The 15360-nt window shown below is 42.5% G+C and overlaps 1 protein-coding gene across 1 annotated transcript in view; it reads left to right on the forward strand.

Annotated features, from left to right (window-relative positions):
• The window catches only part of LOC142040943 (putative acyl-CoA dehydrogenase 6), a 95291-nt gene that overhangs the window by 3942 nt on the left and 75989 nt on the right, over nucleotides 1-15360 (forward strand). Inside the window, exon 2 of the mRNA XM_075049390.1 lies at nucleotides 13083-13203. Coding sequence (XP_074905491.1) covers nucleotides 13083-13203 — 121 coding nt within the window. The remainder of the gene's footprint in view (nucleotides 1-13082; nucleotides 13204-15360) is intronic.

Here is a 15360-nt window from a genome sequence, read left to right on the forward strand (position 1 = left end):
ATTTTTATTGTTATTGGAAGGGGCAGCTGGGATATACCGCTGTAATAAGAAGGACCATTTTATAAGCAATGCTCTTATTTGTTACTCAGTGTCAGAGTAGTGCATATATCTGCAGTTGCTGTGCCCAAGCATTGGATTTTTTTTCCAACCCCATATTCATGTTAGAACAAATTTTCCACTGCATCTAGTTAGACTTTTCAATGAGCATCTTTTAATAGGAGAACTGGGCTTAAGAGATAGTTTTGTGGCTTGGGTCTAGCTATTATATTGCTTTATCATTGTCACACCTGCATGGATTAGGCAATATAGTTATGTGCTTCTGACAACTAAAATCATGTCTTAAGTAGTTTATGACTGAGTAAATGTCTGGGGTTTAAACAGATTTTGCCATGACTGTTCAGAAACTGTAACTTTGCTTAAATCTTTATAGGTCACGTTTGCTTGGAAATGTGCAATTAAATCTCTCCCCCTGCCTGTGTACCCATACTGATGAATGTGACATCTTCCAGCCAGCCGTCAGGGTGGTCTGGACATTGGTCTGTATTTCAGCTAGCCCTGCTTTGGACTTTGACTTTCTAGGAGACTTTTTCTTTTTTTTTCCCCTCTGCTTGGGCTTAGAAGGAGCATGAAAGCCTTACATTCAGCTCCAGTCCTTGAAGATGAAATTTCATGGATGAACACTGATAGATTACATGAGGAGATTTCCAGGACACTTGGTGTGCTTAAAATTATTTGCTGTCATGCAGCCAGGCTTGTGCAAAGATCACTGGTCACTAGCCCTGGTAGCACCACCTGAGCTGTATATTCCCTCAGACAGGTTTTTAACTTCTCATTAAAAAATAAGGGCATTAGTTTCTCTGTGGGAATAAGTTAGGACAAGCTTAATAATTTTAGGTATTTCCAGAAATGCCATTATATCTGCAATCTGCCATTTTATATATGGCAGCCTTCAAAATATGCCATGTAAACTTGAGATTGGGCAAACTGGTACGGGCTGCATACTGCATTCCTGAAAGTGCCAGAAGTGTCTGAAATAGTGAGATGCAGAGACCCTAAGGAGAAGGGAGGAGTGGGGAAGCCAAGTCGTTGCACTTGAAGCTGCTCTTCGGTGGTGGATGTTCCGCTCCCTGCCCACGCTGCGTGCCAGGCTGCCTGGGGGGAATGTGCTCCATGAAAGCTAAACGACAGAAAGGCTGGAGTATGGAGTGTGTTCTGATGCACTCTTGACCATGCCTGCTGGTGTCTGGTCTCTGGCACTGCTGCAGAACTGGCCAGGTTTTGTCTGTCACCAGGAGCCTTCTTTCTCCTCTGTCAGTATCACCCAAACCTGCTGTGGACAGGAGGCTGGGTTGGAGAAGTGCTGTGGTGTTTGAGAGTGGAGCTGCTCTTCAGGTAGATTTGGGAGGGTTTCTCGGGAGCAGGTCCTCTCAGACCCATTGTCACAAGTATTGCTGTTAGAAGCATGCAGTGGGATAAGCACAGTGGTGTATGTTGTGATTGCATTCGCAAAGGCAGAAAACGAAATTAGATACTCCTCTCTCATTCTTGAGAAGAAACCAAACTTTCCTGGGGAAGCTGATAAAATCCAGGAGAAAAATCACCTCATTTGGAGAGAAATGTGGAATGTTGTATTTCAGTTTAGCTTTCTCCCAGCCATAAAAAAAAAGGCAGAAGGAACTAGAACATGATGCTGGAGCAATACAGTAAGTAGATCCTGTGTAAGCTTCTTGTGGTTCAGATGCCAGTCCAAATCTTTAGCTGATGATTCAGTATTGCGAACTAGCAGACCTTCAATGAGGTCAGCTGTTTTAATCTGTGAGGACACCCCAAACTTACTAGGTGCTTGGCTGATATGGTGCTGAGCATAGGTTAAGTGCCAGCACATATATAAACTGCAGGTCTGTGGTGGGTCTCCATCTACAGTTTGGCATGTGCAGAGCCATTCTTTGAATAGCTCTAGAGACTATTTTTTTCTCTTTCAGTGATGCAAGACAAATAAAAGATGAGGGCAGCAACAGTTAGGATCAGTTCCTAGGGCTGAGTATTTTCTGGTTTAGGTAAAGGATTCAGTCATGATATGGGCCTCTTGGCCCATAAGTCAGTAAACCATGTCTTATGTCCAGGACTACTTCTCTGGGTACAGGTGTGACAGCATAGGTATCCCTGTCTGACTGTGGTCCAGTGATGCACTGGGAAGTCCTAGAAGTACGACAGGAGACTCTGGTTGCCACTTGTGGTCCTGGTTGGTGAAAAAGCTTCAGTGAACATTGGAAGCTCTGCTAATGGAGATGGATGACTTGAGGAAGGAAATCCATTAGTCCAGACGAATGGTATAGCCCAGCCAGCTCTTGATACATGGCTTAACAAAACCAATCTCTCCAATGGTTACCCAATTTTCAGGTTGCGCTTCTGCGTAGGTACTGCATTAAGTCCTGAGCCCTGTGATGGGCAGCAGTGTGTGCATGGCAAAGATGGATAAACTGCAGGGGCACATGCCTTTGAAGTTGGATCCCATCATATTATTCCATGATGTCCTAGTACCTTGCAGCGGAGAGGTGGCCTGGGATGGTGGGGCCACAGTGAGATAACTTGTTTTGTTCCTGCAGGGATGTAACCTAGAGGCAAAAGCAGGATCCAAGCCCCAACATCCCAACCTCTCGTGGGCATTGCACTATACCTCAGCTCCACATCTCTGTGTTGGAAAGTATGAGTTGCAGGGGCAAAAAAAAAAAAGCTTCACTTGCTCAGTTCTGCATCACTTTCACAACTGGGTACAAGTAGTCAGATCTCCCAGCCATCCTAAAGGCTTGTCTGAGATCAGCACCTAGACTGACATGGGACACATTTTTGCTCTTGTAGGACTACCCTGGTTTGAATGCAGATCCTAGGAATAGCCATGCCCTCGGCACTCACTTGTTCTCACTAATTCTGGGTTCCCTGTATGCCAGGCCAGGAAATAAAAAAGGTATTTGCCCATTATATTGTGACTGTGTGGTTTGTGCTCATTCTGGTTCCTTCTGGGGAAGGGGATGACCCCTCCTGTTGAAGGCCAAGTTGATTGGGACAGTCCCATGTGGGAGTTATTAGATATGTTGTTATTTGTGTGTATGGGAAGATTAGTGATAAGATTAAAATCTGGGGGTTGGTGCTGTGCACAGCCTCACAGGGCACCTGGAGATGTTGCTTTGTTGCCAAATAGAAAGAATTGTGCTTCTTATGAACAGAATTTGTGGTTGCTGTGGATGAGTCTGAACCCAGTCAATTGATGTCTGGTTGGAGGTTGGAAAGGGGATTTCTTTGACCTATTTTTTCCCCTACAATGACATCACGTGCACACATGGTTCTTGTCCAAGAAGAACACAGGGCCCCACATGGCTTAAAACCCATGGTGTTGAGTATCGAGTGAGAAATGCTCTTGATGGCATATTGCTTTGCCCTTTGCGGTATGGTTGAGTGGAAGATGCAGTAGATATTACAGGCAGAGAGGCAGCTTAAGTAAAATACAATCTGCATGGGTTTGAAGGAGAGAAGGTGAGAAATTCCATGGAACTAAACACAGAACTGGTTGCCTGATCTTGGGAGGCTTTGCAAATGTGTTCCTATCCTTATCTGCTGGAGAACAGATTTCAGTATGGTAGCTGCAGTTCTTGAAGTCCAGAGTGGGAAGCAATTTGGGGATCTTCCCTTTTCTTTCCCTTTTCTGCCATATTCTTGGATAGGGTAGCTGAAGGGGTTGTGGTTGGGAGTGTGCAGGGACTGCCAAGTCACTCAGGTCTGTACAGGAGGGATTTGCCTATGCAACTGTCCTGGGAAGGACATAGGGAGGGAGGAGGGGTTGGCTAGGATCACGTGGGTCCCTCCCCAGCTGGAGCTGGTCTTCCAGCATCTTATTCCTCAGGAAAAGGTTAAGCTGGGCTCAGCTCCTCCTGGACTGGATCTTTTATTTTCTTAGTATGGTGATGATGTGTGCCCTCTGCTCCAGCAGCCGGGCTCCCAGAAGCACTAGCAGCTGCACAGGGTGGAGGGGCAGCACATGCTTCTGCACTCCTTGGTGGACTTGTAGGTTTTTAAGTTTTTGGTAAGCGTTGGCAGAAACTTTGTGGTTGATTCAGGATTTGGGTTTTTTTGTTTCCTGAAGTAAAAATGTAGCCAGATGTATGGCACCAAAAGACTTGCAGTATTCAAATTTCTGAACCAATAGTCAGCTTTGCTTTATGTATTAGGTATGTTGCGAGGAACTGTGTTGCAGTGAAAGGGAAGAAATGCAATTGATTTAAACAGAAGTGTGTCCAGTTACTACCAAATGAATAGACCAGGCAAAATTGCAGAATAATCATAAAGTGCATGCTTTTGTTTCTGAAAATCAGATTTTGTAAAAATAGATGAGGACAGGTACGTTTTATTATATAATGAGATGCTGCCAACTCTTATGTTATAGGGTTTTTCCCTCCGCTAGTTTTTTTTCCCTTTGAGAAAGGGAAAATTTCATTTAGTAAGAGTTTGTTCCTGTATTTGCTGATCAGCACAGTCTTTGGTACCCAGTGCTGTAGCAGATTGCATGATTCCTTTTTTGCCTGTGGCATGGCTTAATTGAAGGTACAAAAAGGAATTGTGGTGCTCTAATTAATAAATTTTAGATACATGTCGTCCCATTTCAGCCATATATTTTCCAGCACTCTGGAAATTTTTCTGGTTTTCTCTTATATGAGCCTACTGAATATTGGTTTTAAATCCACTGAAAGCTTCTCTGGAAGCTCAGCTCTGGCCACAGTTATGTGCAATGGCAGTGGAGAAACCCAGACGTGAGCCAGGCCTGTTCACCCTTGCTTTGCAGCAATGAACAGAGAAGTAGAAGTATCCTAAAGATACCCGAGGTGCTAGTGATGGTATGTTACCTGCGCCTTTGAACCAGCTTTATAGTGCTAAGCTGGAATGACTTTTTTTTCCTCAATTCTTAATGTACAGCCCATTGGGAAAGGGAAAAGGGGAAAGCTAAACAACCTGAAATCCGTGTGTGTTTATGTCTAAATGCGTACATGTGCACAGAGTAGATTCAGGAGGGGTTGGTTATATGTAACATACGTGATGCAGTTGATGCGTCTCTTTATTCTGTCAAGTGCTTAGTACATTTACAGGCAAAATAAAAGATCAGCAATGCAGCGCATAGAAAAAGAGGGTGGTGAGCATAAGTGCCTGCCATGGAGCCCATGCTGAGCCAGGTGCTTCAGTGTGGTCCTAACCTTATCTCTGTGTAATCTCACCAAGGCAAGGTTACTGGCAATTCGTTTAAATAGGGTAGGTAGAACCATTATTTTGCTTTTCAACATTTGTTTAAGGTTTTTAGGTGTGGATTTTTTTTTTTAAAAAAAAAAAGGAGAAAATATAGTTGTATTTGACTTGGCTTTCTTTTTTCTCCTCACTGATATCTCCTGGCTGGCTTGAAGTGTCTTTTCATCCAGCAGGTTGTTTTCACTGGGCTGGTCACATCTTGTCGTGCAGGCGCCATGTAGAGCAGTTGGATTCTGCACATGAAATGCATGAAAAGTTGGGGAGACCAAAATGAACTGAAGGGCAAAGGCAGCAGAGCATGGTCTTCTGGACCTTTTCAAGAGGCGGGCATTGGCAACCATCCTGCCTGGTGTATGAGTGTCTGGCGTGTTCTTCAAAGTTCATGAAGGAAGGATGAGGTTTCGAGAGTGACTTTCCTACCGTCTCTTTTCAATTAATCCCGCGAGCACTCATTTCTTGCTCAGCAGTGTTTGTTTAGTGTTCAAAAAGATGCTGATAAGAACAGCCCATCCCACTGTTTAATACCATTCATTTACCCTGGGCTTCTATGCAATTGCTTTTTAGTCCATGAATTTCAGTCTGTGCATCTCTCCTCTATGGGATGTGCTTGGGGTGATATCAGTGAGCTTGTTTATATGGGCTAAATCAATCACATTTTGGGTTAGACCTGTTAGTCCTCAATTATAATGGGGAAAAATGTAATCAAAAGAGATAGAGAGTAAACCAACTATACAACTTGGGGGGCATTTTTTCCTTCAAAGGCAGTAAAGGCTTTTAAAAAAGACATGGATATGTGTGGTAATTCCTCATTCATTTTAGGTTTTCATGGGGTGAGGGGGTGGAAACAAGATTGAAAATTCTAAATAGAGTAGCAAAATGTTTTGAAAAAAATGTTTCCCGTAATTGTAGAGAAATATGGAAAGAAATCAAAGCTGTCTGAAATTAAAACCTTTATGTGAAAGTTTAGACCACAATGTCTAGATTCATTGCTACTAACTGTAAAGTTTTAAGTTAGACAGATACTTCAGTACTGTTTTGCCCTGCTGTTTCCTCCATATTCCATTTGCTGCACTCACATTATTATTATAGTATCTTGATGATGGCTTGAAAATATTGAGGCTTTACAAGGAACTGCCATCTAGATTATAATTTTATAGCTTGTTGGTTTGGGGTTTTTAAAATGAATCATGCTGCTTTAAAAAGCTTAAGTCAAAATTACTTCATTTTTGTTCTTTATTTTAATTATCTAGATATTCTGCTTTTAGGACTTTTTTTTTCTGCCAACAGTTTTTCACAAGGTCATGAAATGAATGTCTACACTTAAATTGAACTTTTCCAGTTCAACCATGTATCATTGTGGAAAACATTTTCTTGGCTTGTTCCCAGCAAGTCTGATGACAGCTCAGACTACAGAAGTTTCCATATCATCATTGAGGCCCAGTCCCAAATCCCATACTCAGATAGGCCAAATTCTTCAGTGGCAGCTCTTGTAGACAGTCATTTGCCCAGGTGTCGTGTCGTACGTTTGGCTGGGTAGTCAAGTGTGAATGCAGACTAAGAGACGCAGATGGTATCCAAATGCCAAATCTTCCATGTTGTGGGCAAGAGGGAGACTTGACTTACTCATGTAAAGGGGAGAAGTGTTTTGGCAGCATCTAGGACATTTGCTGCCTTAACAGGACCCTTTATGTAGTGGTGAGTCATTTTTTTTACTTAGATCTCCTAGGTGAGTCCTAACCAGTAAGACCATGTATGTTTTTATAAGAGAAGGAGTGAGGGCTATCCCCCTTGTTTTAATTAGTATATGTAGGGAAATCTTCACCCTGTGGTGGTGACACATCCTGGAAGAGGAAGTGGTAGGTTGCAGCTTTGCTCTCTAGATCACTTCAGACCTCAGAAGCTGGTAATGTTGGATTTTCATTGCCAGAAGAAAGTGCACTAAATAACTTTGTGTGAGCAGGCAAGGTTAGCACTGCAAGGAATGTTTTCTGCTTGCTGTGTGGTTAAATCATCTTTGTGCGATGGGGTTATTTTTAACCTGTTGTGGTCTTCTAAGTCACATACTGCCTCTGCTTCTGCACATGATGTCATTGGAGATCGAACGATTGCCTCTTCCACTGGGGTGCTGACCGCAGCAGGTCCAGGCTCGCCACCACCAATCTGGGTGGTCCGGGCATTTGGGCAGCTTCTGGATTCTGCTAGGCTCTCCTAGTATGTGTGATGGGGACTGGAAGCGCAGGAGCAGCTGCCATCCTGCCAGCGCTGGAGGGACCTCGTGAGTGCAGGAGGGACAGCAGGACCCTGCTTTGCCCACCATGTGCCGGTAGACATCCTCATCATTGAGGTGCCATGGCAGAAGTGTTGGTCTCTCCACAGCCTCTCTAGTAGGTAGCAGCTACAAGGAGCTGACCTCCTTCTCTCACGTGCCTGGACTCGCCCTGGTTCTGTCCTGAATGTGTTTCCACATCCCAGTCTCCTTCCCTCCGCCCTTTCCCTACTGGGAAAGGATTGGCCACCAAACTTTGTTTAGGGCTTTGGAGGAGTTGTGAGGGAGTTGAGGAGGGCCATGGCCTCCAAGCCCAGGAGGAGTGAGAAGAAACAGGGGATATATGCTGGAAAACTCATTCTGGTGTGCTTGGGATGCGTGCCTCAGGGGGACCCAAACGGAGACCAGCGTGTGCGAAATGAAGAGCTGCTGTTTGGATGTATAAGCCCCCTCCGGAGGAGCAGCTGAGAGGACCTGCACGGGCTGTGGTGCGGTGGCTGGTGAGGAGCTTGCCGGTGGGGTCCTGGCTGCCTTGCACCCATGGGGTGGGTTGTGGTGGTCAGGTTTGGTAGCACCCATGGGTGGCCCGTGGGTTTGACCACCTCAGCTCTGCCTTGTGTCTTGCTAAATGCTGCCTTGTCCTCAGCACCAGTATCCCTATGCTGCCGAGTTGTCTCACAGTGCAGTCGTTGCTGCAGGTGGTTGTGAATAAAACTACAAGGAGAAATGTTGTTTTGTGGGCTGTTAATTATTTTCTGGTGTTGAAGGCAAAGGGCTCTCTGGCCTGTTACCTGCTTCCTTTCAAGTCAGTGTTATGCTAATGGCTAGATATAACCACTGAAGAACTGTCATTAGTGGTTTGTTGCTTATTTATTTGCTTTTTTTTGTTACATTAAAGATCCCATTAATTGTGTCATCTTTCGTTACTATATTAATAGAGCTGAGTTCAATTACTGTAACTTGATTTAAGGAAAAAAAATGCTCCTCATAACATCATATGGTACAGTTAAAGTGGCACCACTAAATCAATTTAATCTTCTTAATACAAAATACCTTTTTCTCAGACATTTTCTCTTGCTTTTCTAGTAAGTCAGTCTAATCTCAGCTTAGGTATAACTCAGGAAGCTTTAGTAAAAAATTTCTGTAATTTTGTAAGAATTCAGGTTATTGTTTTCTTTTCAAGACTTGTCATCTTGCTAATTGTGTGCTGAAATATACTACCACTCTACAGTATTATAAGGGATAGATGTAAGAGGTATTGTGTGTAGAAGTGGTATGGCCTTTAATTTCTGATTTGAATTGCTTGGTAGAAGGTAAACTTGGTGGTAAATAATGGAAAGAAATCTTTAATTGCTGTGAAGGAGCACTCTGAGTACCCAAATTAATTCAATTACAGTTTCTACTGTTGTAGAAATAGTGTATTTATTTTAGAATACAGTGAGAATTAAATGGCAATTGCTAATTATTCTGAGTAGGTGTTGATACAATATCAGCACAAAATACTGAGCATCATGTGAAAGAAAATCCCCAATGTGTGTTTTTGTTTCTTTTCTCATTTAAAAAGTGTCCTAACTTCCAGTAGAATATAATCAAAATGTGCAACTCTCTGGTAATGTTTTGGGGAGATATTTTCATTGCTCTATTTTAGAGAGAAATTAGAACAATCTATAACAAAAAAAATCTGAATTTCTGTCTCTATCCTCCCCCCAGCCCTGCCACCCCATTTCCTGGTTCCTGGGCAGGAAGCTACAGGTGCTGTTTTCACAAAACTTTGTCAAGACTACTTGAAATAAAAACACTTCTATTTTTCTTACCATCATTCAACACAAAGCGAGTTTGTTGGCTCGATCAGTTTCCGACTGGGCAAATATCCAGAGTGTTTTTTGAAATCATTCACGGCTGATACTGGCCCTGAAGCCATTCTTTCAGAGGTTCCCCAGAGAGCAGCCTGAGCTCTTGCTGGGATGCAGGCTGAACCACGGGTGCCTCTAGAGCCAAGTCCTTCAGGTTTGCATCTTCATGGTTTGGATGAAGCAGCCTGAGAAAAACACCGATCCCATACATGAGACTTACCCTTGCCGTTAGGAAAATAAGTTTCTGTTGTGCTTTACTGGTACTTTATCACCAGGTGGAAAAGATATATGGCTCCTAAATCAACTTTACAGTCCAAATGCCACTGAGATTTGGCCAGCTAGATCAGGTGGAAAGATTTCCTTCATGTCTGGGAGTATCTGTCAGATAACATCTGTAGTATGCCGTGTTAAAATATTTCTGCTGAGAGGAGTTTTAGGTTTTGTTATAGTCAGTATCCTAGTGATGCAAGTCTAAATGCTGTCACCTGTGATTTCCACATTTCTCATGATAAAGCATATAAAAATAAGCAGACCAGCTGCTCACCTACTGCCAAAAGCTTGCTTCTGTATATTTGTCAAACATGGCACGTATACCTTATGATTTAGGTTAAGGTGCCTGCATAATTTTTTGCCTGCAGCTCTTTGTGTTTCCTTCTAAAAGCTGTGTGCATTAAAAAAATTTAAATTAATGCAAAGTTAATTAGTCAAGATTGAAATTAATTCACGCGTGAAATATTTCTCTGGGGGCACAGATGTGAGGAAGTGGCCAAAGCCAAAGGAAGGGACAAATTAAATGGTTAGGTATGCAGCATTATTTGACCTGCATCCACATAAACCTGTCTTGAGCAATGTTTTAAGCACACTTTCTGTAATTGCATGTGTTCTTCCAGTCTTTGGTCGCTTGGCCTTTTGAAAATATCTCTATTTCAGTTTGCATTTATATGAGGGGATGATAATATCCAATAATCAGTACTGAAGCATCAGCCAGTTGACCAGTGCTGCAGTTCTCCAGTGATGTGGGTTGTGTTTGTATGTGATAGTATAAGGGGAGATGTTGCCCCACATCCCCTCTTCCATCCAAGCCATCTGCCCTTGATTCCCCCACAGCCCACTCCTCCCCTCTGACTCTCTGCAAATTATCTAAGGATGTGTGTTTTCTGAAGGTTTATTTTGAGGAATGATACTTTTAAAGGAATGAGATTGCATGCCTGAAAGTAGGTTAGTTTTGTTTAGAGTCTTATTTATGATTGCAAATGGCATGTGTGATTTTTGCAAACAATTTGTGTCTAAAGTGTCAAAAGCTTTTGACAGAACTTATTTAATTTCTCTGCAAAAATACAGTTTCAAGTGGATGGTCCAGTGGCTAAGAAACAACTGTGGATATCAGTATCTGGACTGTGGTATTCTTTTTTTCTTGTTTTTCTTGAACCTAGAGGCATGCACTGTTTGTGGTTTGTGCAGTGAGGCTGTCTTCATTTTTTTGTTGTGTCATGCAAGGAAGATCTTGTTTTACTTGACATGGCAAACTTCACCTGGTAATAATTAAACTTCGGCTCTGTTAAACAATTTGAGTTTTACTGAAAGGCACAGGAGCAAGCAGGTCATAATCTGCAGAAATGATGTAAACCCACTTCTTTAATGCCTTAGCTATTCTTCTGACTCCGTTTAACTTCAAAGTTAGCTTTGTACGTAGGCTGTGAACCATTTGGCCCAGTACCAGCCATAAGAAGCACAAAACTCTGTTAGTACATTGACTTCGTACTTTTGCCAAGATCCATTAAAACACTGGGATAACTTTCTCTATGTACTACGTAACCTCTTTCAGGCATTTCCCTGGATCTTATCCGATGAGCATTACCAGATGTTATTACAAACAGTCAAAGAGGTGTTTCACCACCTGTAACTCAACATTGGGGGTCAGCATCCTAGAATCTGAGCATCTAGGATATGGGAATATAGAAGTTAAATGTGGGCTCTCCTAGATACTGTCCTGGTGAGTATTTTGTTACTATTGATCATGAGGCCTACGTTATTCAGTGTAAGAGAGGGAGAGAGATGATAATTACTGAATGAGTTGAACATTCAGTATATACATTTCTCAGAATTTGGTGAGAGAAGTGAAAAAGTGATTTTCCTGTTACCAACAGTGAAGTATCCTTATTTCTGTGGCCAGCTGGGAAGCAGAAAGCAGCCATATATGGGCTGAAATTCTCCGAAGAATGTGCAATAAATAGATAGTTCGGAAGAAGGCTCTGCAGGGTCTCATGAGCGCAGCAGTTTGGGAGGGAGAGGAGTCTATTTCCAGCTCAAGAAATAGTTAGCACCACAGGACTTGTTTATTTAGTGTGGAGGAAAGACTAAGAGGAGTAAGTTCTTAATAAATTCTCTCTTTATGAAACATTTTACCAGTAAAATTGTGGTCACAGATTAAAGGCATCAACTTTCTATTGGGAACTGGTGTTTGTTTTGGTGAGGTTTGGTTTGGGGGAAGGAGGGTGGCTTTTCTGTTTTGCATTTGGACCCTCTTGTTTACGTGCTGACCCAGGTGCACGGCGCACTTGGCAGCATGGCAGAAGCAGCCTGTGCCAACCCCTGGTTTGGCTTGTGGAGGTAGGCAGGGCTGGGCACTGTACAGCTGAGTCCTTTTGAGAGCTATTGAAACCGCGTCTGCCTTGTGCCAGGTTGGTAGGCATGGGGAGGAAGAACAAGGTGGCAGAAGCGTTAATGCCTGGTGCACCCTGCAGTGTGGGGCCCTTTGGCACGGAGCCGGCTCTGTCCGGGAGTTAATCCCAGGCTTAGAGGTCAACTCCAAAACTGCAGATTGCCCATTTCGCTCCCTTCCCAAGGCCATGGAAATCTGGGATTTTGTGGGGTGAGATGTCCAACGCTTGTGCTCTGAAACTCAAAAGTGTTGCTGAATGTAGTGGCTGTACTCCAGATGTGTTTTGCTGGCAACAGCTGGAAGGGAAGACAGCAGCCTGAATAGAGGAAGGGCAGTAACCAGGCAGCTTAGGACATTGACTTTTGGAAGGTGTGCGGCAATAGCCCAGTCATGGGTTGCCCAGGGGCTAGACTTGGAAATGCCGTAAAATCTGGAAGAAGACCAGATTTTTCCAGTATGTGTTTTGTCAGATCCTAGGGAAGTCTAAATGCAGACTGGACGCAAGTGCCCTGAACAGAGCTAATGTCCTTGAGAGTATTTCAGGCAAAGGGAGGGGAAATGAGGTCTCTCCTGCTTGCCTGTCTTGTGTACTGTGTGTGGTCATCGTGAAGGGATCATTAACCTTCTTTGGCAAGATCCCTCTGAGGACAATCCAGGTTTCCCTTCCTGTCACTTTCTAGAAACTGTACCCAGAAATGTAATAAATGATGAGGGGGAGCTTGCCACTTTCATAGGTCTTGAGAGGCTTAAACCAGCCCTGATGTCTTCCTGTTGTAGTAGTTGTAATTGCTAAAAGAATTGTTTATATTTGCCTCATTGCATCTGTTGTAATAGTTGTGGGTGGGTGGAGAATAAGAACATCCAACATGAAGTAAGAAAATTAGTGTGTTTTCAATTTTCCCTGTACAGTTTTTTTTCTTTTTAAATTAAAGTTTTTAGACAAAAGTAGTCAAAGGTGTTTCTGTTGGAATGTCTGTGTTAATAACTTTTCACATTTATTTTTCAAATCTAGATCATTGACAAGGAGATTAATCCTTTTGTGGACAAGTGGGAGGAAGAAGGACAGTTCCCAGCACATAAAGTATTTAAAACCCTGGGACAGGCTGGATTCCTTGGTGTGGATAAGCCAACAGGTAGGAGAGTGTATAATTCCTGGGTATTAATGTTGACAGTGATAGACTCATGACATTATCTCAGATTGCTTTTGCCCCAGATCAAAACATGGTTCAGAATTCAGTGTAAAGTTTACTTATATTTCTCAGTCACAGGTGTGCTGGTTACCAACTGTGCAAATACAGAAAATAATGTTGCTGAGTGCTGAAGTTGACATTTTCCTAAATATAAATGTTAAAACCATGTGTGACTGTTATTTTAAAGACAGTGAAATGAATGTCACTTCAATTTTCAACATTCAATCTGTATAATGACTTTTCTTCTGGATTCAGACACATATGGAATAATCTCAATCTTCATTAAAGAAAGTTTGAAGGCATTGAAAGTGTTGTAAGGTTTGCTTTATTATACTTCCTTAACCTGTAACCTCTACATCATTTTAATGTATTCTGTCTCGTCATTCAGAGGATGAGGTTTGTGTGGCTTTTGGGCCATTATATCCTAGACTGTCTTTAAAATGCACTATTCCAGCCCACAGAAACATGTACAGAAGAAGCAGTTGATGATATACACAGCAAGAACAGAGCAAGTTTCATCTGTACACATATATATTGGTGAGGAAAAAAGTCAAGAAGTCCAGAGGACTAGGAGGTGTTTCTGCTCTTCAGCTAAAATACCTATTCCCCTCTTTCTTTGTTTGTATGGGATGTAATTTATACTTCTTTTCTTTTCAAATGCTACTGTTATGTGTTCTTGTCAGAATTCTCTGGGGTTTTTTCCCCCATTTTCTTATTTGTGGTTAAAACTTTTAAAACAAAAGCAGGTTTGCATAGGCAAACCTTTAGCAATTGTGGTGAATTCAGAGTGGCCCGAAGTGACAATGTTTGAAAAGTTAACTGCAGATAATTGTCTATATGGAGCAGCTCACACAACCTTCGCTGTGCCGCACCACATCATTATGTTGCTAAGGGACAAGGTTTGAACTGTGGAACAAATTATGTCTTGTCACCACTTTCAGAAGAAATTTTTCCTCTTGAAATGAACTTTCTTACTCTTGTACATTCCAGTGTGAAAGGTTTTTTCTCTAGCTGTTCAGCTGTTGGAGCTTGCAGAACTGTTTAGCTGTGGTTGTCCAACAAATCCAATTAGGTCAGAGCTGGTATTTCTTTACAAAAATGCTGACAGTTTGAGACTATACTTAAGATCTATTTAAAGGACAAATGGGATTACTGGGGGAGGGAGAAAACCACCTCTACCTTCTGCTATAATTGTTTGACAGGCAGATTTGAAATGTGTCACAGTGGGGTCTCCTTCACACTGCTAGTATTCATGTTGGTTGTAATTATGGTGCATTGCATTGCTGCCAGATTACAGCCCTGTCTTGTTATGTTCATCTCAGGACATGCAGAGGCCTCGGCTGGGGTAAGGAACCTCGGTGCTGAGCATGCTGCTCATAAAACATTGTGGAGGTGGGAACTTTGTGTAATGCTCACAAAATAGCTAGGACGAGAAATAACTGGAGTGAAAACTAGCGAATAAGGCACTTGTGGAGGCAAAGATGGGTACAGAAGGTTGCGTGCACTGGCTACACTTGTCATACCCATGATTAATAATATTTTAGCTTTCGCTTTGACACTTGTATCTAGCTGTTAATCTAATTTGTTGGGCCTCTGCAGCTGCATTTTATAAAAGCTGTAAAAAAATGGATAATGCTCTCAGCAACATGTGGTCCATCTCAGTCCATTTTCTGGATCAAGGTATTTTTGGGTACAGAAAGTGCACCAACTCCCCGGAATGTGCTGCCTTTGCAGCATTCAGTTGTGCAACAGAATGTTACCAGATCCAGCTTTGCTCTGAAATGGTATAGTACTACCAGGTACATTCTGAAAGTCCTGCAACTTTCTCATGATAGTAAGTGAAACAGTCAGGTGTGTAACAGCGCAGTCTCAACAGCAGGACTTTGGCAAAGCCTGAAATTCTTTATCTTCTACGCTTCTACAAAGTGCTTATGCTTGCTGTATGATTAGTGTGTACTGGTAGTAGTAATTAAAAATAAAACTAAGAGGTATACCTTTTATACTCTGCTCAGCCACTTCTATTATTTACCTGCTGTGTGCAGGTCTTAAGAGATTTGAGGAAGCCAAGAGCAGCCGGGAGTTTTGGAGGGATGTTGGGGG

This window comes from Buteo buteo, chromosome 2 (assembly GCF_964188355.1).
Source record: "Buteo buteo chromosome 2, bButBut1.hap1.1, whole genome shotgun sequence".
Lineage (NCBI taxonomy): Eukaryota > Metazoa > Chordata > Aves > Accipitriformes > Accipitridae > Buteo > Buteo buteo.